Source organism: Daucus carota, chromosome 5 (genome assembly GCF_001625215.2).
Source record: "Daucus carota subsp. sativus chromosome 5, DH1 v3.0, whole genome shotgun sequence".
NCBI classification, from domain to species: Eukaryota; Viridiplantae; Streptophyta; class Magnoliopsida; order Apiales; family Apiaceae; genus Daucus; species Daucus carota.
Window position 1 is genome coordinate 39,672,358 of NC_030385.2, and position 23,387 is coordinate 39,695,744.

At 34.0% G+C, this 23,387-nt stretch overlaps 2 protein-coding genes across 29 annotated transcripts; both read left to right on the top strand.

Moving 5' to 3' along the window:
• The first annotated feature begins 289 nt into the window (after positions 1 to 289).
• On the top strand, positions 290 to 5,159 carry LOC108221747 (factor of DNA methylation 5-like). Its single transcript, XM_064093170.1, has 7 exons — positions 290 to 368; positions 798 to 802; positions 2,101 to 2,163; positions 3,063 to 3,209; positions 3,301 to 3,588; positions 4,298 to 4,510; positions 4,730 to 5,159. Exons 1-7 carry the CDS (start codon positions 290 to 292, stop codon positions 4,958 to 4,960), a joined length of 1,026 nt encoding a protein of 341 aa, XP_063949240.1. The 3' UTR covers positions 4,961 to 5,159.
• Positions 5,160 to 9,054: 3,895 nt separating this feature from the next.
• On the top strand, positions 9,055 to 22,845 carry LOC108223392 (DNA repair protein RAD51 homolog 4). Of its 28 annotated transcripts, none has more exons than XR_001807222.2 (13): positions 9,056 to 9,251; positions 9,887 to 9,966; positions 10,047 to 10,162; positions 10,279 to 10,360; positions 10,523 to 10,657; positions 11,043 to 11,153; positions 11,239 to 11,317; positions 12,369 to 12,439; positions 12,876 to 12,978; positions 13,296 to 13,365; positions 18,207 to 18,255; positions 19,193 to 19,488; positions 19,653 to 20,086. XR_001807222.2 is itself a non-coding variant. In XM_017397624.2 (12 exons), the coding sequence occupies exons 1-12, from the start codon at positions 9,164 to 9,166 to the stop codon at positions 22,616 to 22,618; spliced, it is 1,125 nt and encodes a 374-aa protein (XP_017253113.1). In that variant the 5' UTR covers positions 9,055 to 9,163; the 3' UTR covers positions 22,619 to 22,845. The 28 variants fall into 28 exon arrangements, 8 of the variants coding, with proteins under 8 accessions (XP_017253113.1, XP_017253117.1, XP_063949100.1 ...); XR_010291945.1 differs by having other exon boundaries at positions 9,062 to 9,251; positions 12,876 to 13,030; XR_010291944.1 differs by having other exon boundaries at positions 9,064 to 9,251; positions 12,876 to 13,025.
• The last annotated feature ends 542 nt before the right edge of the window (positions 22,846 to 23,387 follow it).

Below are 23,387 nucleotides of genomic sequence, written 5' to 3' on the forward strand. Positions count from 1 at the left end.
AATTTCTCCCTAATGGGAAGACTGTACTTCAACACTTACTCATTACTGATGCTAACTTATGGTTTTTAATAAATTTTCCACAAGTTGGTACCAGGTTCTATTCATCGATACCTAGAACATGCTTTCTCCTTACTCTGATCTTTCAGTTTAAACCTTATTGCTTATCGTATGATTTGATTGGATATGTCTTGTTTAGGAAGTCATAGATGAAGAAGATCATTTCATCAATGCAATAAAGAACGAGTGGGGTAATGAGGCATATGATGCAGTAGTGACAGCACTAACCGAGATGAATGAATACAATCCAAGTGGAAGATTTGCGGTACCTGAGTTATGGAACTATAAAGAAGGAAGGATGGCAACTTTAGGTGAATGTGTAGAATTATATATTGCAGAATCTGAACTTTGAGGACCATAATATAGTGGACAATGCAGTCTTTTTATTTTTACCAAATGTCAGGATTGAATATTGATGGTTGAACTTGTAAGCACACTGTGATACTCTTTTAAAAGCTTTTGCTGAGTTTCCGTTTCAAAACTAGTGTTAATTCTTCACAACACACACACACTCACTGATACTCTTTTATAAAAGGATGGCTTTATCAATATCGTATTTTATTCAAAGAGAAGTTGTGATTGTTTTTAGGAGAATAATCTAGTAATCATTGCCATGCCATTGCACGGTATTCGGCTTGTGCCCAAAAACGAGAAACTGTGGCCTGTTTTTTTCTTCGGCAGCAGAGGAGACTGACTAAACTGGACATTGTTCTGGCTGCTAACGTGCAATATTGTTGCAGGTTTGGTAATGGCTTATAAGCACTTATTTTTTAAGAAAATATTTCCTTTTTCTAATTTTTCTGGTTATAAATATTAACATGATGTTTATTTGACAAAAAATAGCCTCTTCAGAAATAAATCCATATTTATGAAAATAACACAAGTACATTATTCATCTTGCTAAGTACAAAATATGATATATGGTATTAGTTAGTTTTTTGAATTTAAATAAAGATACATATATGTTTTTAACTTGTAAAAATAATATTAAAAAAACCATCATACGTAGAATTGTGATATTATATTATAAATTTATTTATTTGAAATACTTATTAATTATATATTCTATTTTAGATTAAAATAAAAGTGATTCAACAATTATTATATCATGACACTAACACAATAAAAAAATTAATATATAATTTGCAGGCTATTACGTGAGCTCGTGCTACGAGTTCTCGTATTAAAAAAAATCCTGATACATATAAGTACGAAAATATAAATTAAGTTATGTTCGCCGGTTAACTAAACCAAATGTGAAAAAATTGGCAATAATCTCTACCCGTAAAAGAATTAATTATTTGACTTTTTTTTTGTGCTTGTTTTTTCATCCAAAATCATTTATGACTACGAAGGTGGTTAGTAGCGGAGTTAATATCTTTTATTTAAAATATATTTTAACAAATCCAACTTATTGTATTAAAATATATTTAATATTTTAATTAAGACATAATGTATTGCACATTTTATTTTTAAATCTAGTTTAACAAATTTACTTATTGGAAATTATTTCAGAAATCTAATAAAATTTATTAATTAGCTTCTCAAAATAATATTATATCAAAGATATATGTGAATCTATTATTTCAATCTAAATTGATAAACCAGTTACTTAATTATACATTTAATTTAAATACACATCCAACTAAATTTAAACACATTTTTAATAAAATGAACTATTTAAATTTTTTTCAAAATTGTTAATACAAAAAATTTATATTATATTTTGAAAATAGGAATATTATAATTTTGGTTAAATATTAAAAATTTATTTAAAAAAATATATGTCAAGAGTTATCAAGCGGACAATGAAATTTGAATCGGGTTAATATAACTTCCGGTGGTGACCGTCCATTTGACTACTACTCTTAACCGCAGAGCATTAAAATATGCGACTGATCATTCCAATGCCCTATAAATAAAACTTAAAGCAAAAAACTCCTTTAATTCATTCAGTACCGATGTAAGTAAACCCTTTGTTTTTCTGTGGCTATGCATGTTCATGTATACAAAATTAATCTGCATATTTGCTGGTTTGTGCAGAGCAGTTTGATAAAGCTAAGCTGGTGTATTTCTCGAGGAGCTTTTCTTTTGATTTATGGTCTGGTAAGTTCTATATGATGTATAACTACTGATCACAAATGGGATTTCTTTTATTTATCTCTTTGCATACATGCATGTGCTTTGTTTGTATTACCATAGATTTTCTTTTGCCTATCATATATGCTTGCTATTTACTATTCGTTAATTTGGTACTTTGCTGATTTGTTCATTAAAAAGATGTGCTTATTGTTTTTCAATGAATGTAACTGTATGCATGTACATGTTTTGTTATTATCTTTCCATTTCTTATTATATGGAGTTTGTTTGGTGTAGTTGTTCACATAGTTCTATTTCATGATTATTTAGGGTTTGTGTTGAAATGAAATCCAATGAACGGCCAGTAAAATGTATGAGCCCTGATCGAAACTGATGAGACTAAAATCTGATGGGGTTACTTAAATACCTATTTGCTGGGGTAATTTGGATCAAGTTCAAACTGGTAATTCCACTGGGTAAACCATCTAAAGAGTGTTGATATTGATCTCAAGGCTTGTCGCAGCAAAAGGACTTGAGCAATCACTCACGAATGACTTAATTTATAGAAGCATACCTTAATTAAGATTGGGAGAGATGAGGAAACTTTCTATGATTAAGTGACTTTGCTTTGACTCGGAGCAATAGGAGTATTGACTCAAACAGATTAAACCACAAAACAATGTCTTCCCATATATAAACACGGACTGGAATAAATTTTCAAGTATGAGGGATTGGTGACTAAATTTCCAAAACGGATGGCCTTGATACAAATAATATGCTTTACTTCTCTGTTATGCTTGATAATGGCTTAAATTTTTCATTCCTATATATGCTTCCCACTATGCGAAGAAAAGGTTTCAATACTTTGAATTCCAGCTGGTACTTGAACTTGTAATTTGGTATTAATTTTTTTAATAATTTTTTAGTCTGGACTTCTTGTTCAGAGTTCTAAACTTCTTGTTCAGAATTCTGAACTTTTAATACCTGCTCTGTTGGTTTTAATATTTTTGAAAGAAATCATGGAGCAAAAGAATTTTCAAGAACGTCTAATGAAGTTAGCAGAAGCTCAAAAGGTGAGTTAAATTTCTAAAATGTGTAACTTTGTAGTCGAATACTTTCAAGGATGAAACATCTTACCCTGCGCGTAAATGATTCAAATGGCAGAAAGAAAAGTATGAACTTCACCAACAGATTATGAAACTACAGAAAAAACATGCTGACTTGGAGCTTCTAGAATCGGAGATGGAACAAATGAGGGGGACTTTGGAAATCATGAGACCTTCTACTGAGGCTGACGATATGAGAGCAATAAAAAAGATGGAGTCCTTGGAAGGAATCCTGAAGGAGAAGGAAGATCATCTTGAGGATCTTGAATGTTTGAATCAAGCTCTCCTTGTTAAGGAGAGGGGAAGCAATGACGAGGTGCAGGGTGCTCGAAAAGAGTTGATCAAAGTAAGTTTGTTTTTTAGTTTTGTCTTGATTTGAATGGTGTTGTCATTACTACTAAGATTTCTATTGGTTTAAAATGAACAAAATCCCATTTACCAGCATCAGAGTTGTAGAACTGTTTTAAATATATGATGTGATTATTGATCAACTTATATCTAAAGCATATTTCTTTTCTTTTTTTTGTTTGTTTGATGATTAATGAAAGTGTTGAGAGTCTTTACTCTTTGGCTTAGCTGACAAACTGAGGTGTAGCATGCCTCTTGTACTCTGAATTTGAAAGCATAAGTAAATCAGTTTAGTTATGAAGCAGATTCCGCCATAAGTATTAAAGCAGTAACATGAATTTCATTTTTTCTTTTTGCTAAATTTCTGAAGCTTCCTTGATCTTATGCTTGTAATAGGATATCATAAGCTGGTCTTTACAATTTCCAGTAATATCACATATGACAGCCTTTGGTAAAGGTATCTACTTGCATGTGATCTTCAAGCCATAAAGTAGTATTACTTCCCGTATATGTGGTGACCACACAGATCTGTCCTCGGGGGGTGACCATAGGCTCATTTGTACTCTAATTGTTCAACTCATAGCTCAGTCAAGATAACCTGACCCAGCCTGTACTTCGAACCTTGTGCAATTGATGCAAGTTATATATTTCAAGTCCATATAAAGTGTCTCATATGACTAGATGTTTACTCTTGTTTTGCTTCACAGTTATTGAGAGCTATGTGCATCCCTAAGGCCTCTATTGGCATCAAGAGAATGGGAGAACTTGACCACAATCCGATTGTTTCTGCCGCAAAGAGAAAGTATCCTGATGATGTAGCAGGAGAGAAAGCAATGGAATTTTCTAGTCTAGTCGAAGATAAACTTAGAGATCCAGGCTGGTACCCCTTTAAGTTCAAAGTGGTTGGTGCGGGCCGTAAGGTAAGCATCATGTTTATGAGATAACTTGTAAAGCTTCTTTTTTGTGGCAGACCCTTGTTTTCAATTTCACTATTCTACGTCATTAATTTGACTTGTAATTTACTCTCCCTGAAGTTTTGTTAGATTGAAACTGTACAATATGTTGAGCATTCTTTCATTTGACACCGATATATCTCTTAATTCCCTCTCTTATGCTTTGATCGGATGTGACATGTTCAGGAAGCTATTGATGAAGAAGATGATTTTATCAAAGCCATAAAAAATGAGTGGGGTATTGAAGCATATGATGCAGTGGTGACCGCATTAACTGAGATGAATGATTATGATCCAAGTGGAAGGTCCTCGGTTGATGAGTTGTGGAACTTCGAAGAAGGAAGGAGGGCAACTCTGGCTGAATGTGTTAATTTCATCGCAAAGCTGTGGGAGAATTTTATAAGGAGGAGAACCTGAACTTATGGTACAGTTGAGGTGTCTGGAGCATTTTGGACAATGCACTCCTAGCTATTTCTTTCTATGCTATGTTAAAAACCTTTTGTTTACGTTTCAAGACTCTTTGTATGAAACCTTTTGCTGCAGTTTATGTTTCAAGACTTTGTGTATGCTGTTCATGTTAATGTTCACATATCTTTGAAGTTATGAAAATTTCAGCCTGGGAATACTTTTCAATTCTTGCTCAGTGTTAAAAAAAAATAAATTTTAATAATATGTCGGAGACCCTTTAGTCATTACAATTTATGATTATAATTTGTATTTATTGTCATGCATTTATTTATAGAGAAGTCAAGTATTCAAATGCTACATAAAACTTCTCCGCTAGACTGTCGATACATGCTCAACAAACTTGTCTAGTTGTCTTGTTTTCCTTGTAATATAGGAGTATTATTATTTTACTTCTTGCTATTTAAATTTTTTATTTAGAAGATCACGTTTAATAAGTTTTGAGCCATCAAGAACAGTGAAATCAAGGATGAATCATACCACTGTCACAAGGTGCCGTAACAATTTCTGGGTGATTGTTTTCACATTGTTTCTTTTCTGGTATTTTTTGCTCTATGCTTATGATTGGTCTTATTTGGGTGCCGAATCCATTAAATCTGTGAATCATTTTGTTTCGTTTGATTCATCGGATCCTGATCAGATTCCGAAATCTAACGTCCACAAGGATATTAGTGTGAACGAAACAACTGGATCGAAAAATGTCAGGAATAAAAAAACTGATGAAAATTCTGTCGTGGAATTATACGACGAAAACTGGTTTGAAGACATGGAAAAAATCAAGATTCTGGAGGAGGATTTGGTGCCATTGATGAAACAAGCTGAAGCTAATAAGCATGAATTGTTATGTTATGATAGGTACATTTATATTCATGATCTTCCTCGTAGATTTAACCAGGACCTGATTGAACAGTGTGATTCGCTTAGTAAATGGGATGATATGTGTTATTATATGGTAAATATGGGACTTGGTCCGGAGCTTGGTAATCTGCAGAGAGTTTTTATGACTACTGGTTGGTATGATACTAATCAGTTCTCATTAGATTATATATTTCATAATAAAATGAAGCAGTATGAATGTTTAACAAATGATTCGTCAAAAGCTGCAGCTGTGTTTGTGCCATACTATGCAGGCCTTGACATTGCAAGATATCTTTGGGGGAACAACACTGCTTCCAAAAGAGATGCTGATGCTTTAGCTCTCGCGGATTGGCTCAGGAATAAGCCCGAGTGGAAAGTAATGAACGGTAGAGATCATTTTCTAGTTGCAGGGCGGATGACTTGGGATTTCCGCAGAGGGGTTGATAATGATGGGGCCTGGGGAAACAAGCTTATGTTGTTACCAGAATTCAAGAATGCTAGTATATTGACAATAGAGTCGAGTCCTTGGAATAAGAATGACTTTGCGATTCCATATCCCACAATTTTTCATCCTTCAGATGATGATTCAATAACTACATGGCAGAACAGAATGAGGAGGCAAAGAAGGAGAATTCTGTTTACATTTGCTGGTGCTCCGAGGCCTAGACATGACGAGTCTAATATCCGAGGGGAAATTATTGATCAGTGTAATGCAGCGAGAAGGTGCAGATTTTTAGAATGTAGGAACGAAGACAACAAATGTAAAAAGCCGTTACATGTTATGAAGACTTTCCAAAGCTCTGTATTCTGTTTGCAGCCTCCAGGTGATTCGTATACAAGACGATCTACATTTGATTCGATACTGGCAGGATGCATTCCAGTTTTTTTCACTCCAGGGTCAGCTTACGTTCAATATATATGGCATTTGCCTAGGGATTTTACAAAGTATTCGGTGCTGATATCTGGATTTGATGTGAAATACAAGAGGGTTAGCATTGAAGAGTTTCTGAATCGGATTCCAAAACGAAAGATAATAGAGATGAGAGAAGAGGTCTTAAGGCTTATTCCAAAGGTGACTTATGCACATCCAAGATCTGATTTGTCTGGAACTGAAGATGCTTTCGACTTGGCAATTAAAGGAGTTATTACTAGAGTCGAAACTCTTAGACGAGAGATTAGAGAGGGGAAGGATTCTAGTCTTGAGCTTGATGAAGAGAACAGCTGGAAGTATTTCTTGTTTGGTACACAAGAGCCGCATATCTGGGATATTTTCTTTAGAAGGGCAAAGAGAGATGGCAAACAAAGACACTAGGTTGGACTTTGGGATAAAACAAAGTCGGAGAAAGAAGAAGAAAATACAAGGGGCAAACTCCCAGGTTTGATAATTTTAGTCTAGCTTGATGTACAAATCCATTCGCGAGATCTATATATATGCCATTACTTGTTTAAGCCTATCGAATACCTTTGAGATGCAGAATGAAGGCACGAGTGTATGAGTATTTAAAATTTTGCATCACACTAGGCGATCTTCTGCTGATGTTATAGCAGCAGGTTCTTTCTTCTCGTGTTTGTGTTTATGATATATATAACAGCAGCAATATTTTTCAGCAGATAAAAATCTATTACTCTATTAGTATCACTACATGTAACAGCATTCACTTGACAATTTTACGTCCATCTCTCAACGCAGTTTGCGAGGTTCAACAATGTGAAAAATTATGATGAAGAATTCTTTCAGTTTTCTCATTAAACTTGTTTGGATGCCATTATGATGAAGAATTTCCCTTTTCAGTTTTCGCATTAAACTTGTTTGGATAGTTTGGATGCCATTGAGGCTCTGCTTTGAATAGTATTTAAGATAGAAAATTTACCTTTTCATTTTTCTGTACATATCTTGTCGGTTTTGCACCCAATTTTAAGATGACGAAGAGATAGGAAAACATGCTTCTGCACCTCTGCATAGGTATAAAGAACAAGTGAAAGAATGAATTGTGTAGCAAGCATACAAGAATCAACATGTTCTAAACCAATGCCATTATTACCAGAAGCTGTGGTTATGATTACTTCTGGGACGAGTTTCTGGAATTGTTGAAGCCTGGAAGATGCATGCATGACTGAGCAGCAGCCAGCAAGTGCAGGAAGAAAAAATTTCATCTACAGAGACATACTGTTGACATATTTATGATGAGGGCGGCTAAAATTTATCCATACATCAATAATTATAATATTATAATTTGTAATAAATAAATATAGAGATAATTTGTAACACATGAATTTGATCATATATTTTATCATTTCTTAATTAAATTTTTTATATTATATTTAAAAGAATATAAATAATAAAACACAAACCAACATCATCTTATTAATTATAAGATGTAATATTAACTATCACACGTGATCTAATCTGAGATAAACATGTCTTTTTAATTCTAATAATTTTTACTCCAAAATAAAAAAGAAGCTAATACAATATAAATAATATCTGTTTTTATAAATGAAGAAATATAAAATACGAAATATAGGATTTAAAATCAATCAAAAAATATATTAGAGCATCTCCAATGGATTAGATACAATGATTGTTAAATTGGACTTATAGGATATTGTGTAAAATTTGCTCTAACGATATTTTACTTCGATGGTATTAGTTATATTGGTCAGCAATAATTTAAAAATAATATGTTATTAATATTTTTGATTATATAAAATTATTTGTTTAAAATGTTCTTTATAAGTATAAAATATAAATTTTTATTTCAAAAAAAAAAAGTAAAAACATTATTTTATGCACTTCAATTTGGGTGTCCGAAGAGTACCTAATTACCTACGAATTACGATCAATTTAAGATGGGAGGGAGAACGAGCAACTGCAAGAGTGTCTTAGTTCATACCCTATATAATATAAAATATTATGTCCTAGTAATTTAGGACATACTTTAATAACTTGAATTCCAAGAATTCCAACAATGTGCCTTATTCTCACACTATGTTTAATATTTTATTATTAAAGACTCTCTTTCATCATTTAAGCATAATATAAAAGTAGAGAGAGAAAGAGAGTGTGATGAGAATTTATAATATTAAATAGGGCAAGGTGAGATGTGTCCCAAAAATAGGGTTTGGGGAGGTTGTCCTATTGATATAAGCATCACTAGGACATTGTTGGATAAGTTTTTTGATCAATTGCCCTAAATTATAGCTTAGGACATGATATATGATATAGCCATCTCTTGGACTTCTCTAAAAGCGTATGAATTTGTTTAAATTGCGGCGTCGGAGAAAAAGGGGAAGAGGATGGCGCCGTTGAAATCCCTAGAGCCGGATTACCCGATTATCGATTCCAATTTCCAGCAATTCTGCGCTTCTCACCACATCTTCTCAGGTTCTTTCTTATTTAAACTCTCTTTAACTTTAGTTTTGAATTTTAATAAACTTCACAGAATATCAAGTAGCAACCTTCTTGTTTGATACGTTCGCAGATGTCTCCGATGGGACTAGAATCCGCTAACTTAATTTAGTTTAAGTATCTATATATATTATAATAACATAACTAAAATCAGAAAGCTGATTAGTAATGTATGTGGATATAATTGGAACGTAAGATAAAGATCAATAACAGAAGAAAGATGTCTTATCGATATTAGATGATAAATTAGAATGATAGATAAAAATCAATATGATATAGTTAGCCATAAACCTCTACTTATTCAAACCCAGAAATCATGTGCATATACTGACTGACTGAAGTATAATGAAACATTAACTCTGGCCAAAACATTTTTCTTTATTATTTGTATTCAGATTGTTCTAGTGCAAACCTTTCTGGCCTAAAAATTACCGGTCACGGCATTATTAATAATTAGCCGTGTCAGTAATAAATATTAAGAGTTTGTAGTATGTATTTGAACGAACATTCAGTAGTGAGTTCGAATAAAGCGTTGTACGGAGTTTGGATAAAGCGTTGTACGGAGTTTGAATGGAGTCTTTTGCTTTGTTCTACGTTTTATTATCATGCAGTGGAAGATTTTCTGCTTCATGACATTTACGCGCTAGAGCTTTCCACGAAACAACACTTCGATTCAAAGAGATTAGAGGAGGTCAGTTATCACAACATACTTTCTCGGGCATTTAGTAGTTATGGTGTTGGTATTCTGTATTATGTCCTCTGGTTCAGCAGGGAATTAGTGTGGTTCGCACTATCATGGAGGGTCTGCATCAACCGTGGTTAAACGGGATGGAGCTGTTGCAAAAGGCTCAAGGAAATAAACACGGTATATCTACAGGTTATGAAAGGTATCTCAAGACAAAAGTCACAAAATTTGTGGTGACACTCATACATTCGTCAGTCGACTGATTTAAAACATTTGTTTTATTACGAAAAAATAAATATTTCTTTTTGAAATCGGTAGAATTGATGTGCTGCTTGAAGGAGGACTATTCCAGGGAAACCTAGTAGAGCTAGTGGGTCCATCATCATCTGGTAAAACGCAAGTAAGCATTTATGTTACTTATAAACTTACGTAGTTGGTTTAATTATCACATTGTGTTACTACTAGTTCATGTGTCATATGGCTGTTATTAATCATAATATTAAAGCATTACATTTAACTATCATTGTGCCTTGATCACTAAAAATAATCTTCATCTTGTCAGCTTTGCTTGAAAGTTGCTGCAAATGTAGCAGTAAATAATTTGGGTAGTGTCACATTCTTTGACACGGGAAACTCATTCTCGCCTAAACGCATTGATAAACTTCTGGATCAGAGCTCAGAGCCAGCTAAAATAAAGGTCAGACAAACGACTGCCTCAGTCGGCTGCTAATTATGTTTCAGTTATTTCTAGAAAAAGTTTATTATTTTTTTATGAAATATGCTTGATACTAGTCTGTTACAGGAACTTCTGTATCGCTGTGCTACTGTGTACAAAGTTTGTAAACTTGGTGAGACATAGTAGGCCACACAAATCATAGAATAGGCTAACAAATTTGCGAGCAATGAACGATCATATCTTAATTATCAAATGGCAATAGATGGAGAGAGTTGGCATGCATACTTTCTTCTTGTTATAGCATGTTTGTTGCATTCTTTCCAAATATTAATAATGCATACACTTATCCGATTAATATACACTCTTATTTGATTCCTGACTTCGTATTTAGTGATATCCCTTGCAGACTGAAGAAGTTCGTCGACGAGTGATGGACAAAATAGTCTGTCAGTCCGTGTTCGACATCTATGTTTTATTTGATCTGCTTCATCAGCTAAAATCCACCTTGAAACCTGTGGTATTTTTAAAAACCATACAATTAATTGCTATTTCTTTTTGGCTGCAATTTTTTGTGCAATTACAATGCAGTGCCAAAAATGCAGACAGGCTCCTCAGTTCAGATGCTTATTGTTGATTCAATATCTTCGCTCGTCACTCCAATTCTTGGCAGTGGTGCCCATGGTATGTACATTTTATGTAGAACTACTGTCTAGTTACAGAAAGCACGATTATTCTCTTTCCTTTTTGTCATGAAAAAACAGTCATTTTTTTAAACCAAAACTGTTTGTTATTAGATTGGGAGGTACTTTCTTCTGTAGCATGTGGAATTAAACTTATATTCATGATAAGAAAAACCTGCCATTATGGCAAGCGTGTGAAAAGTTTGGTACACACTTCATCTTTTGCAGTGTTATAACTAGCATTGAGAATGTTTACAGGGTAATTGTCATGCCTGTGACCTTTTAAGGGGCTAGATATATAAGTGGATGTGTTAAATTTTTGTACATATTTCTGTACTTTTTTCTGCCAGACTATATCAGGGAATTCTACAGTTTGTTGCATCTAGTATTGAAGAAAATACATTGTCTCTTTTATAGCAAAGTCTTGCTTATATACAAATTGCTTATTTGATTTCTCTTCATTAATTTGACATGCAATCTTTTACAATTTTGTAAGTTGGCAGTTTCTCTCATGTGATAGAAGTTGGACTTTATTGTCAATTTCAGTCATATATTATATAGAAATTTAAGTTTGCATCTACCTGCAGTTGTGCTACGTTTTTCTACCATATACTCTTCTCACGCCAATACAAATCTTGAACAAAAAAATTAATTATACTTCTCTCACCCCAATAAGCTGTCCTCTTTGTTTCGGTGTACCAATTAAGAAATAGATTTGTTTCCAATTTTTTTTTTTTAATTTAATTATTAAACAGTGAGTTCTTTGTTTCGGCCAACATATTCTAAATTTGTATGCTGCATGGTAATTTATTTTTGGCAACATTCAGGCTGTATCCACTTCTATAATTAAAGATATGCTAGTGGATTTCTATCGCACATTGCTAAAATTCTTTTACATATTAGTGTTGTATCCCTGTCTACCTACTTATTACGGCCAAAATGTTAATTTAAAGCATATGGACTTTCATTTTCTAAGTTTGTACCAGACATGCATCTCTTTTAAATTGCAATGTTGCTTAAAACTAAGCAACCTACTGATGAATACATTACAGGTCATGCTTTGATGGTTTCTCTTGGTTTCTTATTAAAGGAGTTGGCTTATGAGCATAACCTCTCTGTATTGGTCAGTGCATAAAGACAAAAATCTCTTTTCTTCCATGATTGCTTTTCTAGTCTCGCTTCGGTGTAATTGTATACCATTCTCTTTTAGGCATCTTGCCTGGCTTATCTATTTATTGTTTCATGTCTGTCAGCTTTGAATGTTCTCCTTTTCTCCATCAAACATATATACATTTGCATGCCTTATGTCACGTATTTTATTTGTCTAACTATACCATGTTTGATTTAGTTGCATGTGAATATGTGCTTCTTCTTGACCGCTTTGTTTGGAATTTTTTTAGGATTATCTAAATGAAGCAATCACCAGTTTCATATGACCTTTATTTGTTGTTTGATGCAGTTTCTTATCAATTGCAAAAAGCTTATGAACTTCAATGGGAGTTGTTGCATTTTATCTTTTGATAAATCTGCACTATATTTAATTTGATATATGTATTTAGGTGACCAATCACATGGTGGGCGCGGAGGGAGGTCACTTGAAACCAGCACTCGGAGAGAGTTGGAAGAATGTTCCCGACATGCGGCTTCATGTTTCCCGTGATTGTAAGAGCAACATATGTAGCATGTCCATACTTCGACACCCATACATTGTAAGGTTTTTATTTACACACTAGCTCATAGAACCGGAAACTTTGTATTGTTTTTGTTTATCACTATCTTAGATTGCGTTTGAATGGAAGGAAAAATAAATAGAACAAGAAAAATGTGCTTTAGTCCCATTAGGTTCTCGGTGTCCATTTCCGCATTGCCCACCTTTGAATTAAAGAAATCACCTTGTTGCATATACATCATTTTTATCATCCCCATTTGAACTACCATCAAGCTTATAAATTTTTCTTTTGTTTTGGTTTTTCTTTTAGACTGCAGGAAAAGCTGTGATGTTTTCCTTAAAATGATTGACCTAGTTTCGGTTCTGCCCCAAGGTTTCAGGTAAAAGTTGTATGTAATATTCTATAATTCGTATAATAATTCTACTTATTTAATTATGTGATTCCTTAAAATGATCGACCTAGTTTCGGTTTTACCCTTAATTTTATTTCTCAGTCCTTCCCCAAACCTACGACGTGCCGTACTAACCTCATTTACAACCATAGCTGGTGTATATTTAGCCAAACAAGCAAATTCAACTTCATACTTCGATATGGTTTGTTTCTCTTTTTGTCCAACCTAATAAAATCCCACTCCAACTTGGCTCTTGTCTTCTTATGAAAATACTTATCCTCGTAAACTTTTTCCAAATGTATGGTTGGACAACCTCTTTCGGGTTACATTTTACTCGTCTCTTCTCTATAAGCAACCAATCATAAGCACTTCTTTGAGGTTGATAGCTTGACAAACTAACCTTCTGCTTTTCAGTAGTTCTTAAAAATCTTCTCCATCTCCCATAACCACTTATCCACTTCTCAAGGATTTTAATCACTTAAAAATTGGACAAGCTGATCTCTTTAACTCAGTTCTCGGCTATATGGTTCCCACGTCCAGTTTGCTGGTTCCCAACCAAAATCACTAAAGTTGCAGCCAATTGACTCATCATATTTGCACCTCTAGTATTGTTGTTATTAGCATTTCCACTATTGTATCTTCACTTGCGAGACATGATTTCTACATAATTTACATAAAACTCAATCCTAGTTCAAATTTATGATACAAAGAAATATATAAGCTAAAATATAAATCGATAAATATTTCTATTCGTAACAAGGTTGAAAATAATAGAAGTTTTTTTAATTCACTCAACAAATAAAATACAAACCACAAAGAAATGCATTATATTATAAACATAATCTTTCTTTTAAAAGCTCTCCCCTACACACGACTCAAGGTTCACTAAAAAAATTTAATCAGATGAATAGTTGTCTAAAAGGGAAAAACTTGTGGACGCGGGTAATCATAATGATAACCTTATCCTCTTAGAGCATATTTGACCTCTATGTCAAAGTTGGATTGAATGACCTTTTGTATTTCTTTTCAGTTATATACACAAGTACATACATTATGTCACCATTATAGCCTAACTATCTTGGGAGTATCTTCTCATTAGTCTCTCAAATGACAGCCTAATTCTATTATTAGGATGTCGCCACACTCTTAATGTACTTCTTCGCACTCTTACTAACACATCTACCCCTTTGAAGAATTGAAAATTTTTTCACAGCCTTCAACCAAATGCTCTCGCAACACTACTAGTCGATGCTTAGTTGTTTCTATTTTCAAGTTTGCCTCCTCTTACTAAGCTCTGAGACTCTTTATTTCCATTTCAAGTTCAGACTTTTTAGCAAGGTCATTAATGATCTTTCCAAGATTTCCTTGAATTGTTTTTTTTATTATCACTATCAGAAGCAATGTCAATTTTATTGATAGAATCATCATTGTGTGAGTTGAGGTCATAGTTTGACTAATGTGGTGGTGAACTTTCAACATGATCCATAATATCAGACATTTGCCACACCAATATGTTATATAACCCTCAACCCACACGTCATGCCTAAAAAGGCAGTCTACTGGAAGTTAACCTAGACTCTTGATACCAATTATAATGACCTGAATTTTTCAAGCTAATAACTTTAATTTACATTATAAAACTATATATTAAATATCATCAATCAACCAAACAATATTCATATGTTATAGTACATTTGAAACTGAAAAAGACATAGTTGATCCTTATGGAAATTATGCAAAAAAACTTGATCCTTTAGTTTTTCGAACTGTTATTAGTTTGTATAGCTCATTACTTACAAATTTCTGGGTGCTTGTTTTGGAACTAGGAAGATTGTTTTGAGGTTTACTTTTATTATGTTAATGAAAATTATTAGCATGAAAACTCGGCTTGTTACAATTGGTATCAAGAGCCTAGGTTAACTTCTTGTAGACTCTCTTTTAGGTGTGACTTGTGAGTTGGGGGTTTTAAAAATATTAATATATTGTTGTGAATAGATGGCATATGAATATATTGAGGTTAAAATGTCTGACATTGAGGATCCTGTTAGCTCACCACCACTTTCGTCAAACTATTACCCTTGCCCTAGCTCATATGGGGACGATTTTGTCAATAACTTTGATGTTGCTTCTGATAATGATAATGAAGGACCAATTCAAGGAAATTCTGGAGAGATTATTAATGGTTCTACTAAAAAGTTTGAACTTGAAATGGGAATAGAGAGACATTGAGCTGAGTTAGAGGTGCCAAATTTGAAAGTAGAGACAACTAAGCACTGACTAGTAGTGTTGTGAGAGGTTTGATTGAAGGCTGAGAAAGATATCTCGATTCTCATTGAGGGGTAGATGGTTAGTAAGAGTGCAAAGCTGTACAATCAGAGTCTTTCAAAAAAGACAAATGTAGAGGTCATACGGATATTGTAGCCTTGTAGGGGATGCTTTTAGAGGATGAGGTTATCATTATGATTACCCACCCTTCGCAAGTTCTTCCCCTTCAGACAACTATTTATCTAATTAGAAATTTTATTAGTGAACCTCAAGTCGTGTGTAGTGGAGAGTTTTTATAATAAAAAGTATATTTAGGATATAGTGCATTTTTTTGTTCTTGGTATATTTATTTGTTGAGTAGATTAAAATTTAAAAAAAAACATGTATTATATTCAAACTTGTTATGGATAAAGATGATTATTGATTTAAACTATGGCTTATATATTTCTTTGTATATTTTATTTTTTGTACTAGGATTGAGTCTTATGTAAATTATGTAGTGATCATGTGTTGCCAACGATGAAACAATAATGGAAATGCTAATAACAACAAAAATGGAGGTAAATATGATGAATCAGTTGGCGGAAACTATAGCGACGTTGGTCTGAAACCAGAATTTTAGAGATTGAGTCATCCAATTTTTTTTACAAATCCTTCAAAAGTAGATAAGTGGGTGGAGAATTTTTTTGAGTTGTTAGGAAGTACTGAAGAGCAGAAAGTTAGTTTAGGAAGCTACCAACTTCAAGGAAGTGCTTATGATTGGCGGCTTATGGAGAAGAAACGAGTAGAGGCTAATGAGGAAGAGGTTGTCCGACCATACACTTGAGTTACAAAAAGTTTTAAGGATAAGGGACGATAAGGGCTAAGTTGGAGCGAGATTTTATTAGGTTGGGACAAGGAGAGAAACAAAATGTGTCGGAATATGAAGTTGAATTTGTTTGTTTAGCTAAGTATGCGCCTGGTTGTGGATGAGGTTAGTAATGCACATAGGTTTAAGGAAGGACTGAGAAGTTGCGATTAAGCGACATGTGGTTGCTTTTAAGCTAAATTTGGTGTTGAACAAAGCCTTTGTAGTAGCGAGGGGATTGATGGTAAGTGGAAAAAAGATTTTAAGACTAAAAAGACGGTCGAGCCTGCAAGTGGATTCAACTAGAGTGGACATCTAGAAATTTAACAATTTAGGTAATGGTAGAGATACAAATCGAGGAGGTTTAGGAAATGACTTCATGTGTTACGGACTAAGAAGCATGAGTGCGGGGGTGCGGGTGCGCTGTACGGGGATACGGGAATTCGTCAAATTCCAAAATATGGGGATACGGGTACGGGGGGGATATGGCAAATATTAAAATATTAAAAATATTATATATTGTGTGTGTGTATATATATATATATATATAAGATGCATAAGATGCATTTAAGTAGAACAAAATAGTGGAATAACTAAATTAATCTTCCTTAAGTCTTGACAACTAAAATACATAAATAACTAGTGGAATTTAAGTGATTTAATCGAGCATAATCATGGCTTCCATCTCCGGCTCGTCAAGAGAAAGACTAGCAATCTCGAGCTCTTCGGCACCATCAAGTGGATCAAAACGATCACCTCCTATATCCCACAACTTGGTCTCTCCTTTAATGGATTGATCGCTCTTTCTAGAAAGGAGCCGGAGATTGGTGTGGACATAAACCAAGTCTTCGGCCCGAGTAGGAAGAATCTTATTTCTTTTAATCGAGTGGATAAAAGAATAAGTACTCCAATTCTTTTCAATAGAGTCTGCACTGCCAAAACTATCCATTTGTCCAGAAAAGCGAGTAAATTCAACATTTACAGCTTTCCCTTGCCTCCCCATCTGGAAAATATCTTTTAATGCACTTGTTTCTTTCTTCCGATAGCTCGATATCTTGATGAGGAGGAAGGCGGTCCGGAGCTGCATTAAGCCATGTATTGCTGTAATACCTATAAGGGGTCGTTTGGTTCGTAGAGTGGTATGGGTTTGGAATGAGGAATCGGGTTAAGGTGGTATGAGTTTAAGGTATCATATCTGATATCATGTGTTTGGTTGATTGTTGGAATCAATATATTTAACTTTTTAAAAATAATTATATTAATTATTTATATTAATTAAAATATTAATAAAATTATTGTTGTTATGTATTTTTGCATTGATGATTATTTTTGTATTAAATATTAATATTTAATTGTTTAAATAGAGAAAATAAAATAAAATATGAAACTGATACCCATACCCCCATTTCATACCCACCTCATCCCTTGGGTATCAAAAATCATTCTTTGTGGGTTTGAGGAATGAGTTTGAAAATTTGTTTTCTTACAACCAAACACCAGGTATGGGTTTAGAATGGACGAAACCCATACCTGACTCCAGATACCCCCTCAACCAAACGACCCCAAAATGTTTATCATTGAAAGTCAGTGGAAGAATAACACATGTACAAGCTGAAATTTACATTGTATATATAAATTCTGAAATTTCAGAATTCTGAAATTCTGAAATTTACATTGTATAAATTCTGAAATTCTGACATTACTTGCTGAAATTCAGTTGGAAAATGCATACCTTGGGTTCAATGAATGAGCAAAGTAGTGCAGAGGTGAGGAACTCTTCGTCCATCTATCAATAAGAATAGAATACACTACAATATAAAATGGAGAATCCTCGCTGAGTGCTTTCCTTTCATGCCTATATATTATAGTCTTTACTTTCTCGATCATCTCATCCCACATATCATATATCAAGTGAAGTGACGGCTTATCAGTATTTGCGAAACGTAGCATACCATACATTGGACCTGTAAACTTCAAAATGTAATCAACTTTATCGCACCATGTTTCATCAAGCATTGTAGTCCTTATGATAGAGGCTTTTGCCTGCTGATCATATTCACGGTAAGTACCCCACTCCTCACTAAGCACTAATGTTTCTAAAGAACGTTTTAAAAGTTTAATTCTTCTCAGCATCATGATCAATGATGCAAATCTAGTCTCAGCAACTCCAAGAAGTTTTAAGGGAGCAACATTATTGAACATTGTCAACACCATATTGTGGTTAAGAATTAAATTTTTGACCATTAATGCTCGATCTGCCACTTCTGTAATCCAATGACACTCGGTGAAGGCATCCTTGTTAGACTCAATGTGACTAGGATCACAAATGTTCTTCAAAGCTAGATTAAGGGTGTGCACAACACAGGGAGTCCAAAAAATGTGTGGAAATTGAGTCTTGACAATCATACCTGCTGCCTTACAAACTGGTGCATTATCCGTGATTACTTGAACCACATTCTGAGCTCCAATTTCCATGATCACCTCTTTTATCAAGTTTGCCATGAAAAACCTATCTTTAACATTGCCTTCACAATTGACAACCTTTATAAACATTGGACCAAGCTCTGTGACTGCCATAAAATTGATCAGTGCCCTTCTTTGGCTGTCACTCTAACCATCGGAAACTATAGTCACCCCTTTCTCCTTCCATGTTGTTTTAATAGGCTCCATTAATCTCTCAACATGGGCTTTTTCTTTTTGCAGACAAGTAGTGCGCAGAGCATTATATGTAGGAGGTACATAGCCTGAGAGGTTGTATTCAGAAGCCATAGTATATGACTTTATATGGTGAGGATTTCTTGCATAGTGAAATGGTAGGCCCCCAGAATAAAATCCTCTGGCAATCTCAGCATCTAGCAGATTTCTCATCTCCATATTGTAAGCTTTGTTAATGGGATTATTTGGATCACTTGCTCTTTTCTTTGATGACTGCATTTGCTTCTTCTCAATTCCACCCCAAGCACTGCTACATGATTGTGTTGCACTTGAAGGAGGCAGTGGTATGTTAACAGGCCTTCTCCTATCTTCTTCATGTACAACCTCTTTTTGAAATTCACTTAATAGTTCATGTGTGACTTTGGAACACACTGCAATTCCCAGGCCTTTAGTTTTCAATAGATTTGCTTTAACTCGAGAATATGAACGTGTATATTCTTTGTTGCAGGAAATTGCATCGAAATTTAGTGTTTCCCCCTCTTTCTTTGGCTACTGCAACCTTAGAGCATCTCCAACGGTGTTGGCTATAATCGTTGGCTAAATTGGACCTGTAAGACATTATGTAAAATTTGCTGAACCTGTAATACATTTTGCTTCAATGGTATTGGCTATATTGGTTGGCTATAATTTAAAAATAGTATGTTATTAATATTTTAGATTGTTAAAATAGAATATATCAATTTAATATTGTAATAAATGATGTGCAATTTTCCTACAGATTTCTTACAGACCTGTAAAGGTTCGACAAATTTAGCCATCCATAAGAGGTTGGCTAAAATTATAGACAACAGGTTCACGTGGTTGGAGTGCTATTTTTTCAAGACGTTGGCTATATTTTTTAATTTTGGAATGCCAACTCATTTTTTAGCCAAGGGTTTTGTATGGTTGGAGATGCTCTTAATAACATGCCTCCACAATCTGTTTTCTTCCACTGGCACACTTTGTGATGGTTGGCTAACAGAATTAGAGCCTCCTGTGCTTGCAGTTGTAGCCGAGTTTGACATGAATACCATTACTGAATAAGATTACAAGCAACTAAAATTAATAAATATTCTCTTGCGACAAGTAAATCAAGTTGTATAACAGTTCCTAAATTATTGCAATTTACCATTTATAACTCAAGCTTAACACATTGTCAAAATATAAATCATATCTTCCATATATAATATAACCAACCAAATCAAATCTTTCATATATAACAAACCAAATCATTTAAAATTCAAAAATCAAAACGTATCAGAGATATATACCACATAACCCCCAAATCACCAATTAATCAATCATACCAGACCAGAGATATAAATATATACACACACGAGTAATTATGTATACATAGAATCTATTGACACACGAGCAGATATACAAAAACACACTTACCAAACGAAATAGTTGAGCTGGAGATCTTGATTTGATTGAAGATTGATGATAGAGATATCGATTGAAAATGGAGTCGCCGCCTCTGCTCTCTCTCGTACACAAACCTAATTTTGACCCCAGACCCCTCTTTTCTTTTCTTTTTACCAACTTATTTTAAGTTTTTAATTTTAAAAAAAAGTTGTTCTAAATTACAATTCGTTCCACTCCCGCACCCCCATTCTCACACCCCCGCGTATCCCCCTCGCTGCCTCTACCGATACGCCACGTGGCGTATCCCGTGCGTACCCCGCCACACACCCCCCCCCCCCCCCCCCCCCACCCCCAAGTATCCCCTACGCATCCCCTACGCAGTTCTTCTCCTATATGGAGTATCCCTGCTTTCTAGGTTACGGATGTGGTAGGAATCGCATAGATAAGACTGTTGTTGGAACACAAGTGCTTGTTTTAATTGTGGAGAGATGGGACATAAAGATAATGCAATCAAAGGCACTTTTAAGTCTAAATGATTAGTAATACATGTTTAGTAAGTTAATTATATACTTTTATTAGTTTTGGTACATAGCCAAATGAAGTGCAGTCCTGTTGCTCTTTATATCTACTAGTATGTGAATAACGTTAGGTCACACATGTGTCCTTTTTGTTCTTGTGTAGTATGTTATCAACATAGATTTTGACTCAAATATTCAATACTGATAGTGTATTAGTGTGTTTAGCCTTAGTTTTGGTCAGTGACACATGTGTGCTATTTAATTTGTTTAATGTTTCTTTTTAGATGCTTTATTGTTTAAAATATTTGGATCAAGTAAAATATTTTAGATATATGAATTCTCATTTAGCTTTGATTTAGGAAACCATTAGTATTTGTGTATAATTCTGTGACTAGACTATGATACCTTACCAAGGAGTGTCATTTATGATATCTTTGGGTTGCATACTTTATGATTGACAACTTATGAAACTATGATACCATATCACTGGGTATATGTGGCTTTAGCGAGTTGTGGAATTAACCTATGTCATTTTAAATCTTAAATTTGAAACAATGATTTTGGACTTATAAAAATTATGAAATTATGCAAAACACTTGATCTTTTAGTTGTTCAAACTGTTGTCTTGTTTGGCTTGTATAGTTCATTAATTCAAACTGTTATCTTGTTTGGCTTGTATAGTTCATTAATTACAAATTTTCATGTGCTTGTTTTGAAACTGGGAAGATTGACTTAATTTTTTAAAAGATTGTCAGATTATGCCAGCATTTCATTTCATGTTGTAGCAGTATTGCACTAGGCCTCAAGCCAACAAGAAGACTGTCAATAATGATAACTAAAAAGTTGGGATGGCTGAAAGTTTACAAATATTTAGAGGTTCAGAAAAGGTCAGCTCTAATTTCCAGATTTTGGAATAGATGGTGATTGTCAGAATATACTTATAACATGAGAATGCAATCATCAATTTCTTAATAATAATAATCAAATTTGTGAAAAAGAGTTTAATGGTGTGCTGAAACATAATATGTTGCGTTAAATTGGTTGTAGAAAGATAATGATGTGTGTATTTTAAAACAATATTGTGCAGCAGCAGCCAATGCAAAACAGGTGTTACAGTAAGTACTAGGGAAAAAATAATCACTTCAAGATTAGAACGATATTGAGAAATTCTTTTGAGGAACTATACAATAATGAGCAACTACATCAGTCATTGCAAAACATGAACTGCAGTCAACATTCAAGTAAAAAGTATTTAGTGAAAAGGTTACAATGATGCAATAAATCAATGCATCCTAATCTTGTAGCTTTTTTATAACTTAAAATTTCTCTACTTGTGATGCCTTCAAAGTTTTGGGTTGTTATTGATCTTAAGTCCTATGATATTGAACGTGATGAAAATAAAGTTTATGTTCTTGAGGTTAGTCTTGGACCTCTTGGTTAATGTCTTCAATTTTTTAGGTTGTCGGGACTGAAGTCACATGATACTGCTAAACAAGGATTAAGAGAGCTGAACAAAAAGACCGGGGGCCTAAAAAGCTTGTCTGGATAGGCCTGATAAAAGCCCAGATAAAGCCAGGACCGGTACCTAATTTTGCAATACATCCTCTTCTGTGCTAAATAGCAGCTCTTTAATAGCATGAGTTCAGAAAGGATCAGTAAAGTGTATGCTACTTCTCGAGGCTAAATTGCACATTGTACAATACTACAATATGCAGAATGCTATGTCGTGGTCCAATATGTTTGTGATTATTAGTTGTAAGCATGCAGCTTAACACATACTCTCTCCCTGCTACCTGGTTCTTTATATTATTAGGGTTGGACAGAATTGTTAAGAAATCATAGTGTGAGCGAGTAAGAAAAGCGGATAAATAATGATATCCGTTAATATTTAATTGAAAGATGGATGGAAATAGTGGATGAGATTAGTATTTATATTATAAAATTTTACTACTTTAAGAAAGTTTGAAATGGTAAAGAAATTAAGGGCATCTAAAAAGATAGTGGGACAAGTTTAAATGTAAAGAATTGAGATTCTCAAAAGGGAGAGTGTAAAAAAATATTGGAACCGGGGTATGATTAGCTTAATACTTACATTACATCTGCACTAGCATCAAAATGTGAATGTCCGACTTCAGGGATTAGAATGACGAGCACTGCATCACATTGAGTAATTGACTACAAACATATGGAGTCACACTCTGTCCCGCATCGTCATAGTACTATTTTAAGGTAAATTTATTTTTCACTTCTTTCATTCATGCTTTCAAACAAGAGGGGAACCAGAGGGTTGTTGAACATTTCAGAAGTTGTTTTACTAG